The 24,199-nt window shown below is 34.7% G+C and overlaps 1 protein-coding gene, 1 non-coding gene and 1 pseudogene across 3 annotated transcripts; all 3 read right to left on the bottom strand.

Annotated features, from left to right (window-relative positions):
- Positions 1-2,119: 2,119 nt before the first annotated feature.
- On the bottom strand, positions 2,120-2,206 carry TRNAS-GGA (transfer RNA serine (anticodon GGA)). Its single transcript has one exon. It is a non-coding gene; the product is annotated as a tRNA-Ser (tRNA).
- A 6,313-nt stretch (positions 2,207-8,519) lies between these two features.
- Positions 8,520-11,007, bottom strand: LOC149384700 (uncharacterized; annotated as a pseudogene).
- Positions 11,008-13,463: 2,456 nt separating this feature from the next.
- On the bottom strand, positions 13,464-15,605 carry LOC149384699 (WUSCHEL-related homeobox 9-like). Of its 2 annotated transcripts, none has more exons than XM_089626901.1 (4): positions 15,375-15,605; positions 14,518-15,093; positions 13,804-14,024; positions 13,464-13,720 (listed from the first exon to the last, which is right to left on the bottom strand). In XM_089626901.1, the coding sequence occupies exons 1-4, from the start codon at positions 15,487-15,489 to the stop codon at positions 13,715-13,717; spliced, it is 918 nt and encodes a 305-aa protein (XP_089483027.1). In that variant the 5' UTR covers positions 15,490-15,605; the 3' UTR covers positions 13,464-13,714. The 2 variants fall into 2 exon arrangements, with proteins under 2 accessions (XP_089483027.1, XP_089483028.1); XM_089626902.1 differs by having other exon boundaries at positions 13,804-14,021.
- Between the last annotated feature and the right edge of the window lie 8,594 nt (positions 15,606-24,199).

Here is a 24,199-nt window from a genome sequence, read left to right as displayed (position 1 = left end):
CCTCGAAATCCAAGAAAAATTTCGGTTTTGTGCGTACCGGTGCCGGAACTCTAAAAAAACGGATTCCAATCTGGTTTCTGTCCGGAATCTTCGAAATTTCAAACCTTGGTTTAAAGCCGTCTGGTTTCTGTCCGGAATCTTCGAAATTTCAAACCTTGGTTTAAAGCCGTCTAAGTATATTTTCAGTTATTTTAGGCAAGCAATTGTAATTTGGTATATTTGATGATATTTGTTAATAATTATTCTTAATTATACTTGTTCCTCGTTTGTATAAAGGAGTTTTTTTAGCTGGACGTTTCTTGCTGACACTCTTCCTCATGGCCATCCTCCTGATTAAAACAAATTAAAATAGGATAGAATAGTTATTTTACAGCACAACTGCAATTACAAAAATAAACTAATCAACAGTAATATTTGTTAACCTAACTTCAGCAATTTCCTATAATTTCATCACTTACTGATAAATAGTTTTCCCATTTAAAAACATCAACAAACGAAATAATTAACTTTCATTACCTTATTTTGTTTTTCCCCTTTCTTCGTATCGAATCACCAATAGTCGAGCACATATTACCATTAATACAAAAATTGTACATGCGATAGTGAAGAGCTCTATTGTTTGTGGAAAAGAACCCAACTCAAATCGATTCTCGGCATGTAAGGTTTTCGATTTTCTCTTGTTCGTGAAATATTTTTTTTTCAAAGACCAACTCCACCCGAACGTTATTCCCACTGAATTAGTGGCGTAAGGGTGGAGTCCACCCGTACTGTATATCCCACGCCAAAATGGCATGGGTTTTTAATTGATGTTTATGTTGCGCCAAATATGGCGCAACACTATTCACTACACTAATTTTTTTTATAGTCCCTGTAAAGTTTATAATTTATATATTTGCACTGATTTATAAAATTAAATCATATTTATCCTTAAATTATTCATATTTTAAACGGAGACCATACAAAAATATGTTTTAAGAGTTTTTAGTATTTACTCGTTTTATATTATTTAATCTAAATACGATAAATTAGATATATAATCTATTAAGGCCAGGATATTAAGAGAATTCATCTAATTATTCTTTCTAGTATAATATTTCAATAAATTTTTATCATTTTTATTGAATTTACATTTTATGTTGTATTTTTCTTTTTTTATATTTATTCTTTAGTTTAATTTCATATTTCATTTCGGTTTATGCAACTTCATAAGGAGTCTTTATGTCGCGTTACAGAGGATCACGTTTCAAAAAAATACGTCGTCTAGGTGCTTTACCGGGACTAACAACTAAAAAGCCTAGAATAGGAAACGATTTTAGAAACCAATTACGCCCCGGTAAAAAATCTCAATATCGTATTCGTTTAGAAGAAAAACAAAAATTACGCTTTCATTATGGTCTTACAGAACAACAATTACTTAAATACGTTCATATCGCCGGAAAAGCAAAAGGGTCCACAGGTCAAGTTTTACTACAATTGCTTGAAATGCGGTTGGATAACATCCTTTTTAGATTAGGTCTAACTTCGACTATTCCTCAAGCCCGCCAATTGGTTAACCATAGACATATTTTAGTTAATGGTGGTATAGTAGATATACCAAGTTATCGCTGCAAACCCCGCGATATTATTATCGTGAGAGATAAACAAAAATCTAAATCTCTGGTTCAAAAGTATATTGATTCATCCTCCCGTGAGGAATTGCCAAAACATTTGACCCTTCATCCATTCCAATATAAAGGATCGGTCAATGAAATACTAGATAGTAAATGGGTCGGTTTGAAAATAAATGAATTGCTGGTTGTAGAATATTATTCTCGTCAGACTTAAATCTAACTAAAATAAGAAGAATTTGGACAATTTTACCCTCCCTTTACACCCATATAAAGAGTAAGGGGTTTTTTCCGAGGATTTTTTCCTGTTCATGTCTCGTATCATAGATTGATAGGGAGGTTTTAATTCCTTGTCCATTCTTTCTAGTATTTTAAATATTATAGCAATTGGGATTAGGAATAGCGAAAATATATCCAAGAAAGCCCTAACTGTTGCAATAATTAATCGTGTATTTTATTTGAGATATTGCGTTTAATAACATTAACGTTGTTATTGAATTAGGTGACGGGTACGGAAAGAGAGGGATTCGAACCCTCGGTAAACAAAAGCCTCAATAGCATTTCCAATGCTACGCCTTGAACCACTCGGCCATCTCTCCTACATAATGATAAAGTTGCTAATAAATCGAAAAAATAGTTTTGGTTTTTGGATAAAAGCATACACTCTATTTTAACTAAAAAAAGGGAAAAAACTTTTTAAAATCTTAGTCGAGGCTAGGTAAATTAGATAATTTTGTGGGACAAATTGTAAAAAAAAAAAACATTTATTCGTGTCATGTTTACGAATATGGGACTCCTTATTTTATTTTTTAAAAATTGTCTACCGGATTAAATAAATTAGTTGGACCCACTTCACCGATTGCTCATTTTTTATACTATTTTTAATGGCGCTTTTTAGATCATTTTTTAGTTTAGACCTTTATTCTATTTTATTTTCATCCATGATAGAGCAATTATTCAACTCTTTTTCCTCTTTGGATCATAATTTACTCAAAACTTCTTGAATTTTCCTACAGCTTCAAATAAATTCGGTAATTCTTCAACTTTGATGCAATCTAAAAATTTTCCAATATTTTTAATACAACTATATTTTCATTTCAATAAAATCTAACCGTTCTCAATATTTATTAGTTTTTATGGATTCCTGCAAAAAAGAATTTGAGTTTGAGTAGAAGTTTAATTTTACTGAGTCTGGTCTTATGTTATTTTGTATTGGAAAATTCCTTTAATTGTGAGATTATTTTCTCACGAAGGGAATTAAAATAAATTATAGCATGAATTTCTGCCTATGTCTAGATCTGGAATAACTGGAAATTTTATTGATAAGACCTTCTCTATTGTAGCCAATATATTATTACGAATAATTTCGACAACTTCGGGGGAGAAGGAGGCATTCGCTTATTACAGAGATGGTGCGATTTGATTCTTTTTTTTAGTTATTTTCTACTTTATCTTTAATTTTTAGAATTAAATTTATTTCTATTTTTTAATGTTCTTAGGAGAAAGTAGCATGATACTTATTCGAGATATAAGGAATAAAAATTATTTGAAATAAATCTACGCTTGTTGAAGGTGAAGTTTGTAAATAAATCAAGCCCTTCTGTCGTGTATCCCCGATTAATGCAACCTCAAATGCTTTAATTGTTGATTATAAGTATTGAGCGAAAGGTTACACCTATGCTTGTGTTAGGTTAAACCTCCTCCACTAGTACTAATAGGAGGCATAGAGGAAGAGGCACTACTTTTTGGAATCAACAACAGGAAAACTTTGTTATAAATTAGACTTTTTCCTTATGAGGATCAGGACTTGCAAGAATGATTGGGACAACAAACACCCATCTCGTTCGTGTTTGGATACCCGTATAACCATAGAAAACTGTTGAAGTGACTAATTCCTGAAAATTACGCGGCATTTAGACAAAAAAATTGCAAGAGTCACCCCTTTTTTTATCTAGTATCAACAGATTTGATGTTGAGGAAAAATCTTTTACAAAAAGGTTGGTTAGAGATTTCTTGTAAAAACACAAGCCCCACTTAGTTTATAATGAGAAAATTTCAATCTTTTTTGATTCCATGTATTAGTTTCATTATGTACATAAATGAGGAGCCGTATGAGATGAAAATCTCATGTACGGTTCTAAAACGGAGATTTTTTGAATCGAATGACGATCGTAACGGATGTCGGCTCAATCCGAAGGAAATTATGCGGAAGCTTTACAGAATTATTATGAAGCTATGCGACTAGAAATTGATCCCTATGACCGAAGTTATATACTTTATAACATAGGCCTTATCCACACAAGAAACGGAGACCATACAAAAGCTTTGGAATATTATTTTCGTGCACTAGAGCGAAACCCATTTCCACTAGATCTGTTCCCGGGAGTACCAGGAACCTTTCCTCTCCCCATTTCGGGTTAAGAGGAAGCAAATCTCTCTATATAAGAACGGGGCGTTCCGAGGTGTGAAGTGGGAGAGAAGGGATTTCATAATTGGGGTTTTGAATAAGACGACCTTTTCCTTTTTTTCTTTTTACTATTGAAAAAATAAAGTAATTAAGGATGAGAGGTGTTAAGCTTTTTATCATCCTGGCGTCGAGCTATTTTTCCGCAGGACCTCCCCTACAGTATCGTTATTTTCAAATACAACATTGACATTTAGAATTTGGGAAAAATAAACATGACATTAATATTAATACCGAAATGAAATAACATTACAACGGCATCGAAATGCAAAAAAAAAGACAATAAAAAAAAAACACAATAGAACAAAATAAAATTGAAAATAAAATTACAATACATAAACTAATACTCGGGAAGATTAGCGTCGGATGTGTAATTGTACTTTTTATTTTATTTTATGATATTAAATAATGAATAAGTGGTATAATCGGAAGATATTAAATAAATATAAGGGTATGAAAAATAAATAAGAGAAAGTTGAATATAAAATTAATATTTTAATTTGGTGTAAAAAATAGAGTTCGGTTGGAGAAAAGGTAATGTTTGATGTGACATGTACTGTAAAATAGAGTAGAAAATGGTGTAATCGGGTGGAGTTGGTCTAAAGTTGGTAGAAAGTGATAAATTAGCTTCAATAATATTCGGTTTGCGTGATAGATACTCGATTATCGCGTTATTTATTAACTGCTCTTTATTACCTATTTTAAATTTAAAATAAATATTTCTGGGAAATAGTAGTCGAGAAATAGGCTGCTTGGGCAAAAAGTTTTTATTTTTTTTTTATTTTTTTATTTTTTTTATATATAATTATTTCAATTAATTGTTTGGATGACTAATTAAGTAACCAAACGTTGTAGCTACATGGCACGAATATGAAAAAAATTTCATAACTAACTTGAAACATGCGTCATTTTTCATATTTCACTCGTATTTTCAAAACATTTCACTAGTAACCGTTTTTTTTTCGGACAAAAATACTTTTATGTTTCATAAATTTAGTCAACGATTATTGAAATCTAATCACCAATTATTGAAGTATGGTCAACAACTGTTAAAATCTGGTTAACTGTTATTGAAATATGGTTAAAAACTATTGAAATTTGGTGAGTAATTATTTAAATATGATCAACAACTATTGAAATTTAATTTAGATGTTATTGAAATCTGGTCAACAACTGTTAAAATCTGGATAACCGTTATTGAAATTTAGTTAACTGTTATTGAAAACGGTTATTTATGAAAATTAAAAGATTAAACTGCTAATATTAAAAAAAATTTACGCAAAATAATTATTTCAACTATTTTCCCCCAAAATATTTACCTGCATGCATCGATTGTGGAGTCAAAAAAATTACGCAAAATAGTTATTTCAACTATTTTCCCCCAAAATATTTACCTGCATGCATCGATTGTGGAGTCGTATATCATCATCAATACTCGAAATAGAGGCCAAGATGGGTGTTACAGAAAAATTGGGCTAAATGTGGAGATTCTTGGGTGTGAGCACAATTCAAGCTAATTAGGCTTCAGGCCATGGACCCACGACGTATGGGCATTTTAAATATGTAATACACAATAGAATAAGGTAATAAGCCATTCAGTTGATGGCCAAAAAATGGGAAGATTCTTGGACATTAAAGATTGGGGTAGTTAATTTTTTTGTAGCCGTTTTTTATTTTGTATTCTATTTAAAAAATAGTGTGATTAATGTTTTTACAGAAAAAATACCTTATTTAAGCTGTAAGCAATTATTTTTCTTTGATATTTACAATTTTTTATTTATAATTTTAATTTGTGTATTTTTTTTAGCTCTATTTAACTTTATCTAGTATTTACAATTTCATTTATAAGGAATTTACAAGGATTATACGGGGTAGAAAAATGCTTTTTATGTTACAATTTAAAAACGTTTATAAGTGCAAATCAGATGTTTTAATTCAAAAGGTACTGTAGTTTAATAGCCAACAAAAATATTATGTTTTGAAAATAGTCAACGTTTGCAAACATTTGGAAAAATAGTCAAACAACATAAGTGGCATAATAGCTAATAAAAATTAATTTTATGACCTTAGCTTCGTAAATTCGTCACTTTTCTCTCCTGATTATGAATTCGTCACTTTCTGGCTCCTACTTTCTTTCTTACATTTTTTTCTTCATAAAAACTTCAAAAATCCATATCTATCTCATATGAACTCGAAATTGAGTGATTCAAAATCCTACGGATTCGTGATGCCGAGATCTTCAAAAATAGATCTATTGTGTTTGATGAAGAATAATTTTAACTCATTACATCAACTGTCACCTCATACATTTGACTATTTTCTCATAACTTTCTAAACGTTGGCTAAATCTCAAACGTTAAGATTAAGATGGCTTAGTTAGTTATAAATTTCTAATTTAAAACATAAAAACTTTTATTTTGTGTTGACCTTGAATTTGTAAGTAATCTTCTTCTACTTTTCAATATTCGTAGTTCAATATTTGATACTACAATCTTAAGAATTATATTAAAAAAAATCAATGCTACTAAGGAGTAAGCCTTATGACACATGAAAATAATAATATAGCTAATTCAAAAGAATAAAAATAAAAAATAAAAAATTGAGTTCCACTTAATTTCTAAAAATATTAAACTATAGTTTTGAAGTCTATGCATAAATATTAAACGTGTATGGACACATACAAAATCATTCAGTTATATATACATATATATATATATATATATATATATGTATGACAACTAATATTTAAGGGGAAATGATGGTTAAAATATTCCATGACAAAACATTACTTATATATACTCATTCTTTTTTTTGGCAAAAATATCACATGTTACTATTTAGTAGCGCCGTAACTACTTGCACCTTTAAGTTTAAACAAAAATATTAATGGTAGAAGTATTTACGCGTAACTAAATTTATAACATGATATATTTTTGTAAAAAAAAAAATGAGTATATAAATATCGATTAGAGCAAACTTTGTGTATTTTTGTCGTCATTTTCCCTAAATGAATGGCAATTTACCTGGCCTTCAAAAAAAAAAAAGAGAAAATGGCGGCAAAAATACTTATACTTTTCTTCTGGATACACTTAAATACCTAAACTCTTTTTTCGTCGGGATAAATACCTAATGTCAACCATTGGTTCTTCCGTTACTACCTGTTCTGTTAAGTACAAACGGAAAAAACACGTGTCCATATCCTATGACATCAAACATTTTTTGCTAAATATTTTATTTAAAAAATGAATTAATTTTTTACTTGAGAATTAAGTAGCCATAAAATCAAATTTATTTTGTTCTGAGAATTTAAAGCCCCAAACCAAACTTATGGTCATTTATTTTGAAGTCGCCCAAAATCGCAAAATCGATTCTTCTTCTTGAAAACCCTAGATCGAAAGAAAATTTCTCACGATTCATCTCACTCTTCTTAGAACCCGAATCTTCATCTCACTCTTCTTCGAACCGGAATCTTCATCTCATTCTTCTTCTTCTTCTTCATATTGAAATTGCGAAATCGTCATGGAAGAGGAAAAATGGAGGTTTTGGTGCGACTGTGGCGTTGCGCCGGTTGAGTGGTGTTCATGGACCAATGCGAACCCTGGTAGGAGGTTTTACACATGCAAGAAGAAAAAGGTACGCAATTTCATTTTGAACCTGGTTGTGAAATATTTTGATTTTTTCCTCTTCTAATTTGTTTAAGTTCTGGTTCGTAGACTGTAGGCGGGTGCACTTTTTTTTCGGTGGAAAGATCCTGAAATGTGTGTAAGATCCAAGGAGATAATTCCTGGATTGATCAGGAACAAGAACAAGCAAGAGTGTGAGATTAAGTTGCTTCGAACCCGGATTTTCAGGTTAAAATTGGTGTTAATTACTGGTGTTCTACTGAGTGTGGTGTTGTTTGCATTTGTGAAAGTGTAATACATTTGTAATGAATCTTAAATGAAGACTCTGTTTAACAGGCTGTGTACTTTGGAATGATGTATTGTAATAGCAGGCTGTGTAATTTGGTATGATCTATTGTAATAGCAGGCTGTGTATTTTGGTATCATCTATTGTAATAGCAGGCTAATCTATTGTAATAGCACGGTAACGAATTCATTTGAATCTGAAATGAATTATGTACTTTGGAGGAATAGCAGGCTAACATGGACCACTGATAATTTCCAAAAGATCATGAGCTCTAGCAATATCCAAACAAAACAGCTCTTGCCAAAATGAACAAGTATTAGTAATAATTTTCAACTTGCCAAAACAAAATGCACAATTTAACAGTGCACAACTTCAGAGTAGCAATAAAACAGCTCTTGCCAAAATGAACAAGTACCACTAATAGTTTCCAGCTTGCCAAAACAAAATGCACAATTTAACATTGCACAACTTCAAAGTAGCAACTAACATGTACCACTAATAATTTCCAAAACAGAGTGCACAATTTCACAAAAGATGGACTATTCCAAAACAGCTTCATGGCATGGACGTGGCTGAGAAGATGAGATGTTGGACTTGGCCTTTTGTCTTGCTCTTCGTTCATTTCTTTTCACAGTCTCTTGGGTAGGGTTACTTTTGGGTGGTCTTCCTCTTTTCTTTGTTTCTTTTACCTGCGAACAATTATGGTATGTGTTAGTATATGTTATGCACTGCAGTTTCATTACAAGAATTATGGTATGTGTTACTATATATTATGCACTGCAGCTTCATTGCAAGAATTATGGTATGGGTTACCTTCTCGACACTCGAATTTTTGCAAGCGGGTCTTGAATGTCCAGCTTGCCCACAGTTGCTACAATGGATGACTTGTCCCCTCCTAGCATACTTCTTACCAAACATTGGATCAGAGAACCCGGGTGATGGCTCGTCGGAAGCCTTGTTCCTCTTTTTTTTTGGTCTGCCTGGTAACGCTATATCCGGTGGTGGTAAAATGGGATTTTTTCCAGGTTCCGGCCATTTGTCCGGACTGGTCATGGGCTCTATGATACCATTATACGCTGCAGTGAACGCCTCCTTTTTATACCAATCGTCGATGAATTCCATGGTATCTAGTCCTGATGTGCAAATACAAGCTAAGGCATGAGGGCAAGGAATGCCACTTAGTTCAAACCCCCGGCAAGTGCATTCTTTGGCCCTCAAGTCAACGACAAAGGTCTCGGCTCCAAGAAAGGTGACCTGAAATTTGGCATTACCTGCAATATCCACAAAATTACTAATATGCCAGCAAAGTTTACAATTAATAAAAGATAGAATGTGAACCTGCTAATGTAGATTAACAGTATCGTGCAATACTCTTGTGTTTCTCAATGATCCCCAATATCCGCTTGCCAACTGGGTAATGCCATTTCTCAAAAACGTTTCTTTTCGTTGCAAATCGACACATCAACCAGAATCTGATCTTTTCGAGGAGAGTAACTATCGGCTTGTCTCTTGCAGGCATAATAGCTGAGTTAAAGCTTTCACATAAATTGTTTAAAAGCATATCACATTTCACTGTTGTCCTGAAATGTGATTTGCTCCACTCTTTCGGGTCTTTCTTCAACAGCCACTCATAAGCCTTTACATCTTCTTCTTTGATAGCATTCATTTTGTTCACGAAATCTAGCTTTGTTGTTGCTCGTGCACAAGACCATAGCATTTTTTTTAACATCAGCCCACTATGCTCTTTCTTGAAGTTAGCATGCAAATGACGAACACAGAACCTTATCTCAGCACCGGGAAAAACGTCACCTAAAGCTTTCTCCAATCCTTTTTGTCGGTCACTCATCATTGTGAACCGACTTTCATTCTGAACTTCAAGATCCTCATGAAGAAGCTTCATAAACTATGTCCAGGTCTCTGTGTTTTCCTTCTCAACCACTGCAAATGCTATTGGATATTGAGAATTATTTGGATCAATCCCTATCGCAGCAAGTAACATACCTTTACAATAACCTTTTAGGAAACACCCATCGAAGCCTAACAACGGTCTACAACCCTTGTTGAATCCGTCTTTACATGCTTTGAAGCATATATACACCCTCACGAACACCCTTTTCCCGTGATCGAGATTAGTCTTCAATAACGCAGTGGTACCTGCACATATACACACCATAATTAAACATACCATATTCTTGGTGACTTAAACATCACATATTCTTTGTGACTTAAAACATAACATATTATTATTCAGCTTAATAATACCTAGGTTTGTTAGTGATGATTGCTTGCAATAATCGTCTAAAATGGCGTATTGATCCTTCACCGATCCCTCTAATGCTTCTCTAGCTTTGTTCTTTGCCCTATAAAACTTAGTCTTGGACACGTTACTGAAATTCTGTGCGCCCTCCATACTCTTGAAACTTGTATAGTCCATATTCGGATTGAGACAAAAATGCTCCAAAAAATGCGACGCTAACCACCGACTAGTCACGAGCTTGTTATCGAACATAATACCATAGTCATGTTTGTCTATTAAGGTATTAATTTTAACGGTCTTGTAATCAGAATTCTTAACCTTGGCATATATCACCCATTTACAGCCTTTTCCCCTACACGTTGCTCGTAATTAACCTATTTCGGTCGTTGAATACAAACTTGAAATCCCTATTGTTCTGAATAAATACCTCTTTCAATACCTTCCTCACATGATCCATTGATGGAAATTCCATACCTAGTTTGAAATTAAAGTCCTCTAACCTTGACCGTGGATTGTACTCTATTTTGCTCTTCCTATACGTCTGATCTTCATCATCCGCTACAAAGACTATCCAAGTCGCTCTCATTCCACAAACCGTCCTACTCTTCCTGGGCATCGTCGACGATGTTACAAACTTCATTCACTGACGACCACCATTGTTGAGGATGAGTCGTGTTTTGAAGGTCGACCTCATGATCACCATCGTCGTCATACTCTTCCTCGCCGAGTACGAATTCCTCTTCGCAATCAGTACCATGCTCTTCAGCCATCGTCGATTCCACTCTGTTTGCTTTTCAAATTTTTTGATTTGGGGCTTTAGGGTTTTGTCTTTGTTTTTTCTTAGTTGTGATGTACGATACTAGTTTAAACACAATATCCAAAATTAATTCCCTTACTGAAAACTAATAACAAAATACGAAAAAAAAAGAAATGAACAAAAATGAAAACAAATAACAAATTCATTCAAAACGACGATATTAGTACTCAATGCAATCTAAATCAGGTAATAACAGATGAACCAATTGTTGACATTAGGTATTTATCCCGACGAAAAAAGAGTTTAGGTATTTAAGTGTATCCAAAAGAAAAATATAAATACTTTTGTCGTCATTTTCTAAAAAAAAAAGGTACTTTAACCTATATAGATTTCCTCTTAAAAATATGAAACAAATATATAAATTATGCTAGCTTTATCCCTCTATAATTCTAGCACTTTGTCGCTACACAGCAGTGGAATCCTTATAATAAATGATTACTTAATAGAACAAACACGTCATTTCACTTCAATTGCGCAGTGCATAAAAGCCTTTAAATCCTCGAAGAGCCTAGATATAGCTAGAGAACTATGAAGTACAATCCCATCACTCTACCATTTATCCCTATACATTTAGTACACCCTAAATCTTGTCGTTTGATTGGCCATGCGATAGCTTTTATCATGCACCACTGTCAACGTGTCAATTAATTATCACCAGAAAATAACCAAGTTACCAACCACATCGTAGCCACAAACCCTGGAAATAATTATATAAACAAATAGAAAAACCCTTAAGCTGAATCTGTCTGGGAGTGACTATTCAATCTAAATAAAATCATTGCTTTTTTTCTTTGATTAGACTCAAACTTACTTCTTTTCCTTTTGGATTTTTATATTCGGGTACGGTGTTATAAATCTGTGGGTCGTCATGATTGAGCATACGTGATAGTTCATGCAAAACACAGTGTGTGTGTATGTGAGTGAAGAAAAAAATGTGTGTTGTGACGTAGCGAAGGAATATTTTGCAGCACTTTCGTCTTCGATTAATCCAATCACTCAGTCAAATCCAAACATATTGTAACACCACTGTTGGCACAAGGTTGCACGTAAAATTAATTTTTCACTCAACGAAAGAAAGCTGACCCTTTTATTTTGAAAGAAAGCCCATTCCTTGCTTGATCATGATTCAAGTACAACGTACAAAACCCGAAAATGCATATAATAAATATTCTTATTTATTTTGTTTCTCGAATCTGAACAAACAATAAACTTTGGGTGCGTTGCCAAAACATAACGTACTTTCCGTTTCTGGCTGGGCTTTCCATTTCTTTTAAAAAGACACAATTCATTTCTAAATCGGTCACTTTAAGTTTAACGTGAGAATAGAACACCCTCAAAACATTTTAAGTTCATCCCTAGATCTTAAATGTGTTTAGGGGAAACCTTAAAATAAAACTTCGAATTTTTAAAAATGGTAGTTATTCTTCGACAGACAAAGCATGTATGTAACAACTTTAACACAACATATATGAGCTAACAAAGACTTTAAAACAACATATAGAGCATGATTCATGAACTAATTACGAAGAAATGACTTCATATATATGGGTGTGTACTGTGCATATGTAAGATCTTGTATTTCCCGAACAAAGAATAAATAAATATGCTTAGGCATAACATATTAATGAATCATATGGACATAAGAATGATGGTTATTCTTTGACAAACAAAGCGTATATAACAACTTTAACACAGTATATACTATGATTCTTGATAATGAAGAATGAGTATATATAGGTACTTATCCTCTGTACTAGACAATGTGGGAGATCCTTGTATAATAAATCCCAGCGAAACCTTTACACGGGGAATGAAAATCAATAGCCTATTGATTACATGCGTATTTATTTTGCTGTGTGTGTTGCTTAGACTAGATAGTTTATTTAGATCTCAATGAATAAAAAGCGTGTTAATTTTGGTGATAAAATAGGATCCGGGTAATGGACAGACAGTTCTAGTATATACGCCTTATACACACGTATAGCTCGACATTAGAATAACAAGATAATATATTATATGGTATTTCATCAGCAGCGCAATAGGAAGGTCGTGGCAGCATGAAAAATAGCTTGAACAAAACCAAGTTGCATCAAAAGTCAAGAATAATTTATTTAAATGGATTTTCTTCAAAAGAAAGCAAGTTGAACTCAAAACTGTGGCACCAATATAAAAAAAGTAAATGCTTTCGTCATCTCTTCAAATTATCATCAGAATTGGGTACGTGTCTGTGCTCATATAATCATTTTTTTTTATGAACAGTCATTATTATATGCATCACGTGTCCATCTGATGACTTCGTTACGTAGCTTTGATTTTATATAATTTATTTGTTATCAAAATTATTAACTTCTTGTGAGTGTTGCACATGGGTCGATTAATCCAAAGATATAATAAGATACAAATTTCAAATAACAGACGAAATGGAATTACATATATTAATAAGTCCACCAGTACTCTAATCAAGATGAAAAAAACTAATATACGAAGTGACAGTACTGAAAGAGAAAATCCTAATATCCAAAATAAATGAAATATATCATAATTATTAAAAAAGCATGCGCTAGCCACGGCCTTATTAAGCATTTAATTTGGCACATAGCAAACATCACACGGCTATATATGTAGGTGTAGCGTTGTCCCCCCAAATTCTCTCCCACGCCCTAGATCTTCAATCATCACGAAACACAACTAATTAATATTGATCATAATGAATTAATTAAGTAGATGAATGAAAATTGTGTGTGTATACCAGGTAATAGAAAGCGCCGTGGGTGAGGGAGTGAAGAGTGAGACCCCATTGGTCGGTGAGGACTGGATGGCCGTAGGAATTGATGAGCACAGCCTCGTCTCCAAAGGCCTCTCTCACGTTGAAGGGCCCCACAGGAACCTCGAACGCCACGTCATTGATGATCACCGTTGATTTTCCCACCATTGACCCCGCTTCCTCTGACCCATTATTATCATTGCCTTCTTCCATTCCATCAAACAAATTATACATTATGTACTGTCTATATATAGTACGTATCATATACAGTATCCATGTCAACCAAAACAAGCCATGCAAACGTCTATCCGACCCAAATTACCAATTTACCCTTCTTCAACTATCTATCAACTTCTAGATTACATTAGTCTTTTCCGCCATTTGACTTCATTTATTTTCGTATGAATATTAATTGACTTTTGAGAACATTAATAAATCTAAAACCTACTATTAAATTCTCCTAAAAAATTAAAAAAAATTCAAATATTATCATTTTTAAGCATAGAGAAATCATAAATTTATATATGAAATAAGCCCCTATGGTGAAACTCTTTCTTTGGCCTCGTTATCCCCGAGCAATTAAGCAAGAAACATAAATGTGGCAATATGATCAAAATTCAAGACCCCGAATTTCAATCCTCATCAGAACGCACTAGCAATTAATGAAAAAAGAAAAGAAATATATAAATGACTCGGTACCTTGGAGTAGTTGAGGTATATCAATGGGAGAGAGCACATGATCATCGAGAATGGTGACCGGCGGAAGAAGAGGTTTATTATTATTATCATCTCCGGCCACGTCAGCAACGTCTTTCATCTTCATAATATCCCCGAAAAACAGGCCGGCACTCTGTTGCTGTTGATCCTCTTGATGATGATGATGAAGTGGACCCACCATCAAACCGGGCGTGGAAGAGCAAGTATTAGTCGTAGCAGTAGCGACAGCTTGCTGGGTCTGAAGAAGCTGGTAATCGTCGACGACGAAGGAGGTGGTGTTGCTGGCGGTGACCGTGGAGGGCGGTGGTGACGTGGCGGGGGGTTTGTTGTGGTGTTTGTGGCGGAGCTTGTGCTTGCTTCTGGATTTGCGGTTCTGGAACCAGTAAAACACATTGGCGTCGCCCACTTGACCGTACTCTTGAAGCTGCCCTCGGATCTTGCGGATCTCGTCTCTGGGAGGGTTCACCATTCCCGAGTTGAAGATTGCCTCCAGTATCCGAATCTGCTCCGGCCTAGGGTTCCACCGTGGCTTCGGCTCAGGACTCCTCTCCTCACACCCTAATCATAATCATCACACATTAATTTTCACACTTGACTAATCTAGGTCTCAAAAATCTGAACAGATGAATCAATCTCTAATTTCGTTAGACAAGTGTAGGATAAAGACTATTAGAATAGAACCGAATGGGATAATATTAAGTAAAGGCTTAGTATTCATTATGCAAAGAAAAATATAAAATAAGGGGAGCCCGATCGTATACGTGTTAACCTCTTAGTAAATGATAGTACACATATATATAACATAAAGACTCAATAATTAATTAAGAATATATATGTACCAGCAGAGGTGTAGGGAGATCTGTGGCAAGCGGAGGCGATGAGGTGGTCGTGTTGCCACTGACTGCAAGGCTTCGACTTGAACATGCTTGGCCAGTGTCTGTTTGATGAAGCCATATATGCAGTAATATCGATGATTTGTGATTATGCTATATAGCTCTTTTGTAGCCTTTGTTTTGAGACCTAGAGAGAGACACAACAACAGCGCATCACTCTCTCTTCTCTTATAGCCCTCCCTCACCTACCCCTGCATTCATAGTTTTGCAAATCAAAGGGATTTAATAATTGATGTCTCTTTGCAAGTATTACATCATACTTAAAAATATATATAAATATAGTCAGTCTTTCCTTGTTTTACCATGTCCGTATTCTGTTTATTTTATATAAAAATTGCGATGAGAAAGAGATACACGTAAAGAAAGAAAGAGGTTAAGTACTTGTTGTATGAAATTGACAAGACTCACAACAGGAATCGCCTGTGAGTAAATGTAACAAAAATAGAAACTCAAATAAATACATAAATATGCATACACACACACACACACACACACACACACACATATATATATATATATATATATATATATATATATATATATATATGTCCCCATCCCTTGATGTTTGTTCAATAGTGCTTTTGCATTAAATTAGAACTGTTTGTACAATGTTACTCAAACTTATGAACATCACACACACACACACACACACACACACACACACATATTTACATATATTTATTGTATACAATATAGATACATTATAGATACATACAAAGCTAAAATAATTCCATACCCCGGATGAGAAGCAAAGTGAACATGGAAAGAAGTACCTGCTACGGTTTAATTAGAACTTTGAATCAGAGGTGACAGAGAAAAGAGGGCCTTATAATATTAATACAAGTCTGAGAGAGAGTGAGGAAGAGGAGTTTATTTTATGGGTAATTTATAAGAGTAGTGGAGAGATCAGAAGTAAGTGGGCGGTTTTGAGCGTGATGATCTGGCGACTTTATCTCTATCTCACTCCTTTCCAGATTTCTATGAAGAAGAAGGGTTTCTCATCACTTATAGTTGGGCTTTACTTGCAGTGTATTAATGAAGAGAGAAGAGAAAAGTCTGGTATATTTTTCTAATGGAGAGAGAGAGAGAGAGAGATTAATTTGTGTTTGAAAGTCAAGGAAGAAAGGGATGTAGGGTTTTGATTGGGAAAGTGGTGGTGGGAGACGTGTGATAGTAATGGCAAATCTTGGGTTTATTGTTGTGTGTCAAAGCAAGGAACGCCAAGCCTACTAGCTATAAGCTTTCCTTTGCTTTTGGATTGACTCAAACGGTCTTTACTTACTGGGTTACTTTTTTTTTTTTTTTTTTTTTTTTTTTTTTTTTTTTTGCAGTAGTTACTTTTAATAAACTAACTCAGACTTCTTTATTTTTTAATTAATTAGTAATTCAGATTTCTTTGGAATACTTTCTAGGTTATGTCCAATTATTGTTCACATAACAAAATAACTCTTTCTGCATTTGAAAACCAAGACTATATGCATGCATGCATGCATGTATTACGGTCAATGGGCGCAATTAATTAGTGAGAGTGAATACAGTAAACTAACTCTTCAAACTAAATTGACCTGATAATACATTTTTTAGGCATATCAATACGTATCGATCTTTTACATGTCTTAATATTTTTTGGTAACATGAATTCGGTCAATCACTGCCTATATATTTCCGGTCAAATATGTTCGGTCCAAAATTGAAAAATTCGAAGCATAAAGTCAATAGCGCAATGTAAGGAACATTTTGTGCAATACTGAAGTTATTTTCTAGGAAAAATAATTACTGAAGTTATTTTCTAGGAAAAAAAAAATTACTGAAACAATTTTAGCATTATTGTACCTATAATTTTCTGTCTAAACTTAAACAGCTATATTATGTGGGCATGGGAATCAATATCTTCATCAATAGGAAGATATGAAATTGGTGTATTATTCTGTTTGGATTGACAGCCATTGCTAGAGCTGGTTATAGAGTTTGTTGTGTAGCTCATTCAGGTTATTGTAAACACGTATTGTTATAAGCGTCGTTGAAACACTGAGAGAGTGTGAGTGCAAAGTTAGAGAAACTCAAACACAGGGGGAGCCTGAGTTAAAAATCACTAAGGTAACTTGAAGTTGAGAAGACTTGGAAAGTGATTATCCATGGCCGCCCGAAGTTGTAATTACTTTACCGTCTAGAGAAGTTTCTCTTTCCATTGAGAATATCATCCCCCCCCCCCCCCCCCCCCCCCCAAAGAAATAGGCACAGGTGGCTTAACTGGGGGTTACCATCTATTGTGTCAATTTAATTTCAGTTTACATTCTTGTGTTAATTTTCTAAACTGATAAGTTGTTACTTAACCTGTTAGAACATCCGTAAAAATATCACCTAAATAGCAAATCTATTTTTTCAATTGGTATCAGAGCGGGTTACCTTGCGTCTCTAACGTGTAACTCCTGGTATTTCTGATTGTTTTTGTGAGTATTGGCGCTTTCAGGGAAGGGGGTTCAGTCAGTCGAGCCCCTCTTCTCGATGGTCTGAACTATACTTATTGAAAAGCTCGGAAGAGCATCTTCATCAAGTCTATTTACCAAAAGACTTTAAAGGCTGTGATGAATGGTTGGAGTCCTATGACCAAGCTTCTTGAATGGTTGGTGTCACATCAGTTATTAAGACTGAAATTGAGTGGAGTGCTGTAGAAGATGAAGTTGCTCTTGCTAACTCCAAGTCTCTAATCACTATCTACAATGGAGTTGATAAGAACGTCTTCAAACTTATCAACACATGTATGCGTGCTAAAGAAGCCTGGGAGATTCTGGAAACCTCCTATGAAACAACGAACAAATTGAAGAACTCACGTCTCCAACTGGTTACTACGAAGTTTGAAAAAATGAAGATGTTAGAAGAAGAGACTATTAGTGAAGTCTATGTTCGCGCGAGAGATCTTTCAAATGAATCTCACTCTTTAGGTGAACCTATGTTTGATGCGATGCTTGTGAAGAATATCCTTCGTCACTTCCTTAGAGATTCAAGATTAAGGTCACCACCATTGATGAGGTTCATGATACCTCAAAAATGAAGGTAGATGAGTTGATTGGGTCACTCCTCACGTATGAGATGTCTCTTGAAGATCAACTAGAGAATAAATCTAAGGGAATAGCTCTCAAAGCTGCCAACTAAGAGTCTCTTATCCAAAAGTTTGATGCTCCCAGTGCATCGTGTAAAGAATCTATAGCCATGATGGCCAAGAACTTTGGCAAAGTCTTGAGGCGGTACGAGAAGCATTTCAACAACAATAATGGTGCCTTTTCTAGTTCATTCAACAGGGACAAACCTACTCAGGGTTACAAACATGAGAACAACTTCAAGAAGAGAAGAGAAGATCATGGTTATGCTCAGCAGAACAAAGGGAAGGCATTCAATGCAGAGAGTGCGAGGGGTCTGGCCATATTCAAGTTGAATGTTTAAACTATCAAAAGAGGCAACATAAGAATTTTAACTCAACTCTTAGTGTTGAGGATAGTGACTCTAGCAGTGGTGAAGATGAGAATGGTGTAAACAACTTTGTTACCTTTACCTCCAAGATCTCCGAATTTCTTGATCTTGTCTCCGAAGAGAAGAGTGATGTGTCTACTGTCTCACAAGCCAATTCCTCTAGTGTCCCTCTCTTGGCATCACCTGATGATGAAGAATTGAGTGATGATGTACTTCTTGAAGCATACAAAATTCTCTTTGTTAAGTGGGCTGATGAGTCGAATGTATTTCTGAGGCAAAAAAAGAAAATTAAAGAGCTTGAGGCTAGTGAGGTCAGTTTGCTGGAGATCGTTATTCAATTAGGACTCTCTTGATTCCCTGAAAGAAAGGATTGAGTCTCTTCTCACATAAAAGATAAATTTCTTGGAGGTGAATAATGAGTTGAAGTAGTAAATTGTGAAACTCTCAAGTGATCTCTCTGCTTTGACAAATTCTACTGAGATGCTTAATTCAGGAACGTCCAACTTGAATGACATTCTGAAGATTGGACAACCCTCTCACAGAGGTCTTGGATATCAGTCATCTTCAAACTCATCTCAGAAATCAAAGTTTGTGTCTCCCTTTAAAACTATTGACCAGATGTCTCCGTCAATGTCTCCACAAAGCAGGAAAACATCAGGAAATGAAGTCTCTCTTCTATATCCTAAAAAGGAATGGAGATATCACTATTGTGGAAGATGGGGTCATATTCATCTACTTTCTTACTCTCTTTATGGCAGACATTTGGAAAGAAAGCCTCAAGGTGCAGGATGTAGGGATCCTACCCCGTTTGCTCAAAGCAAGTCTCCCCAGTGAAGGTTGATCTGAAGGAGAAGACCATCAATAACACTCCTATGGTGGTTAATAGGGAGTAAAAAAATCAAGACAAACCACAGAGCTATGTTGGCTTACACATCTCTAAAAGCTACAACTAGAGAGAATTGGTACTTTGACAATGGTTGTTTACGTCATATTATAGGTGAAGAGTCCTACCCGAACAATGTGAAATCATGTGCAAAAGGACATGTCACGTTTGGTGGCGGAACAACATGTACAATTGTTGGAAAGGGAAAGTTGAATGTCTCTGGTCGGTCTATTCTCGACAACATCCTTTTGGTAGAAGGTCTCAAAGCTAATCTAATTAGCATCAGTCAACTATGTGACCAAAACATGACTATGACCTTCACTAAAAATGACTGCTCGGCTATCCGTAAGGATGATTCTATCTTCATGAAGGGATCAAGATCTCCGGATAATTGCTATCATTCCTTCTACTGCTTGTCTAGTAAGAAGAAAGATATCACAAACTTATGGCACATGAGGCTTGGTCACTTAAATCTGAGAGGTTTGGCTAAGATTGTCTCTAAAGAGGCAGTTCGTGGGCTTTCTGCTCTAAAGATAAAGGAAGGAATGATATGTTGGAAAACAAACCAGAGCTCCTCTCAAGAGTGTTGATCACCTTACTACCAGAGAGTTCTCGAGCTCCTTCATATGGACTTAATGGGCCCTATGCAAGTGGAGAGTCAAGGAGGAAAGAAGTACATCCTTGTGTGTGTTGATGACTTTTCCAAGTATACACAGGTTGAATTCATGAGAGAAAAATCTGATGCTTTTCAGGCATTCCATTCTTTGTGTCCAGATTTCAACGTGAAAAGGAATCCTCCACAGGAAGAATAATGTGCATAAGAAGTGATCATGGTAGAGAATTTGAGAACATCTTATTCAATAAGTTCTGTAACTCAAAAGGAATTCCTCATGAGTTCTCATCTCCTATAACTTGTATTGTGGAGAGAAAACACAGGACAATTCAAAAGATGGCACACCTCTTGCTTCATGCCAAGAAGATCTCCTACAACCTTTGGGATGAGGCTGTGAACACTGCTTGCTACATCAACAATAATAGGGTCTTCATTTGCCCTGGATCGTTTTCCATAAATATGAAATTTGGAGGGGGATGAAGCCTAGTGTCAAATACTTCCATTTTTTTTGGAAGTACGTGCTACATATTAGCAGATCGTGATCTAAGAAATAACAGTCGTGTGTTCAGGGTCTTCAACAAGCGCACCAATGTGGTTATGGAGTCCATCAATGTGATCATTAATGATGAAGAAATGGGTGTGTTGATTAGAGATGAAGATGATGGGTTTACCTCTAGTCCCTTGTCAAGTGGTGCTCTACATAATATCTCTAACATCAGCAACAACATTGTTGCTGATTCAAACTCTAGTGAAGATGATGGATCCTTCTACCAGTGCTTCTATTTCTTCTACAGTTGTGCCCGATGATGTTAACACCATCACCAATACCACCAACTAAAGAATCAATTTATGCTCTTTTCAGTACCATCCGAACAATGTTTCTTTTTTGGTATGTAATTATTCTCTATAGCTTCTCTCTTTTAAGCTTTACTCTGAGACTTATTTCTATCACAGTATCTAGTTTTATTCCGTATTCTTGATTTGTCTTTCTTGAGGCAAATAATGGGAGTAATTTGAAGCTGCTATGTGAAACTCTCTTATCTGTTTATGCTGATGAATACTCTTGATTGCTTCTCTGGCTATGGTTCTCTCTTTGTTTTGTTGTGTGATTGAGCTTATTCCTGTTAGTTTATTTTGTGCTCTTGTTGTCTCTCTTATCAGTCACTGTGACATGTAGAGTGTAGCTGTGTGTCTTCTAGTCTTCCTCAAGTGAACTTACATTTGCTGAGTGAGTTTCAGTGTTCATTGGACTAGTTGTGTTTTGCCTACAAAAAGCCAAAGGGGGAGTTTGTTGTTACTCTAATGTTGACTGTTTTCGTTATGGCCAAACTATAGTTCTCTCTAATGTTGAAAACATTCTATAGAACATTATCTGCTTGCTTTACACATCAGAGTTGTGATGTGGATATCTGATGACATATTTTTTTTATCTGATTCGCTTTCGCGTTATTTTTGATCGTCCAACGAGCGTTTTCCATGTGCATTGGAAAACCCTAGCCCAGAACAGTATGCATGTATGTGTCTTACAAATGGTTCGCTTTCTCTTTTGGGTAGGGCTGTACATCCTGGTATCTCGTTGTAATCGCCATTGCCGATAGTCTGCATTTCTAGGTGTGTGTTACTCTGTTTGGAGTGACAGCCATTGCTAGAGCTGGTCACAGAGTTTGTTGTGTAGCTGATTCAGGTTATTGTAAATACGTATTGTTATAAGTATTGTTGAAACAGTACTGAGAGAGTGTGAGTGGAAAGTGATGAGAGCTCAAACATACGATGAGCCTGGGTTAGAAATCACTAGGGTAGCTTGAAGTTGAGGAGACCTGGAAAGTGATCATCCATGACCGTCCGAAGTTGTACTTACTCTATCGTCTATTGAAGTTTATCTTTTCATTGAGAGTATCATTCCCCCAAAAGTAGACATAGTTAGCTGAACTTTGTTACAATCTCTTGTATCTATTTAATTTAAGTTTACATTCTTGTGTTAATTTGCTAAATTGATAAATTATTACTTAACCTGTTAGAACATCTATAAAAATGTCACGTAAAAATTATATCTACTTTTACATATAGTTTAAGTGTAACATTATAATTTTTTTTTAAAGAAGTATAACGTGATTGATAGGAGATTAATATGCAGTCAAAGTAAACAACTTGATGAAAGATTCCTCCTTTTATCATAAAACATAACTGTATTTGTGTAGAAATACCGAGTTTCCATGTGGAATACATGGTCTATTATTAGACTAGTGGTCAAACATCTCGTGTATAGTAGATTTGTATTGTATGTTCTGTCAAATATTTAATGACCAAGTATTAAATGTTCTGTCAAATGGTGTTGGTGCAATTCCGACATGTAGAGGTCACGCAAAACTCACTCATCAACTTCCTTTGCATTCCCTTCCATCATCAAATAATATCATGCTTATTATCGAATTACTTAATTTTTCTTGCCCACTGATTAAATAATGGCAATAGATCTTTGTAGGTCTAAATAGAGTTAAGGAACAATCTAACTCCAAGTAGTTTTCCTTTTTTATTTTTAAGAAAAAAAATCGTTAATAATCAATTATATTTTTATGTGTGAAGCATCATGGGGATCTGGAACACATCGGTACATATAAAAAAAATCTTTAAATTTGTTTAAGATGTGGATTCCACTTAAGCGTTATGTCAAAATGTCAAAATATAGCACAACGTTTCTTACTATAAAATATCGCAATGGCTAAACGAGTCAAATCTTCTGCCAAATGGCTAAATCATTGGTTACCAAAATATCGACGATAGAAGGTAGAAAAAACATAGTTTAAACGCAGTGCTTTCTCACTATATATTCTACAAAAATTAAGGAACTATAGGGCAATTCTTTTTCGACTAATAATATATGGTCAACATGACCAATGGCCCAAAGCTCCGGCCATGATTCATGAAAAACAGAGAGAGAGAGAGAGAGAGAGAGAGAGAGAGAGAGAGAGAGAGAGAGAGAGAGAGGGAGAGAGAGAGAGAGAGAGAGAGGAACACATATGTGTGCAATTTTGAAGAACTTGTAATTTCAAAAGAAAGACAAAGAAGAATGGGAGATTATATATTCAACCATCGACAGTTACAAGCCACTTCAACTGAAAGTCAAGGGGGGTCATCGATTTTGTATACATCACTTGAGCAAAATTAGCTGGGGTTGTAAATTCATGCTCAACACATTGACATTCCGAAAGGCAACCTCAAAATCCTTTTACTTCAAATCAGGATTTTGTCCATATCACCCACACCAGCTTAGGCATGGCTGATAGAAGCTAAAAACTACATTTGTAATCAGTCAAGATTCTTAGGTGTATAAAATTTATTGGAATGTACAAAGCTCAAGATGCCCTCCGAGATATACTGAAGGACGGAACGACTTAACTTAACGAAGAGTTCAGCGATTGAAATCTTAAGTATGTAATTTTTATGATGTATTTTATTATTTTAAACCTCCATTGTAATCAATTTAATTAGTTCACAATAAATTGAAATCATACTGAAAATTCGTTATCCAACTATTATTTTCAAGATATATATAGTTAAAAATCCTAATTAGATATTTTACAGACTGTTTTAAAGTAAATTATATGTAAAAATATTAGATTACGTGATGTAAGAATAAGATAGTAAAAAGAAAAAAACGGTGTAATCGGTTAGCAATTTTATTAATTATAATGTGAACAAAAAAAAAAGCAGAATATTAATTAAATTGACAAACCTATCGTTCTAATCATATAAAGATATGTACATATTATAATTTTAACGTCACTCCATGTATACGTGAAGTGATTT

This window comes from Urtica dioica, chromosome 9 (genome assembly GCF_054948205.1).
Source record: "Urtica dioica subsp. dioica isolate 48M chromosome 9, U.dioica_male_clone48M_v1_H2, whole genome shotgun sequence".
NCBI classification, from domain to species: Eukaryota; Viridiplantae; Streptophyta; class Magnoliopsida; order Rosales; family Urticaceae; genus Urtica; species Urtica dioica.
The sequence above is the reverse complement of the archived record's forward strand: the minus strand, read 5'-3'. Positions and strand labels throughout refer to the sequence as shown.

Bases quoted from the DNA above. Each gene is read 5' to 3' on its own strand.
- LOC149384699 (XM_089626901.1), bottom strand. From the start codon at position 15,489: ATGGCTTCATCAAACAGACACTGGCCAAGCATGTTCAAGTCGAAGCCT. The intron at 15,094-15,374 runs GTACATATATAT...GATTATGATTAG, and splicing joins ATCTCCCTACACCTCTGCTG to GGTGTGAGGAGAGGAGTCCT. The intron at 14,025-14,517 runs GTACCGAGTCAT...ATGGAATGGAAG, and splicing joins TATACCTCAACTACTCCAAG to AAGGCAATGATAATAATGGG.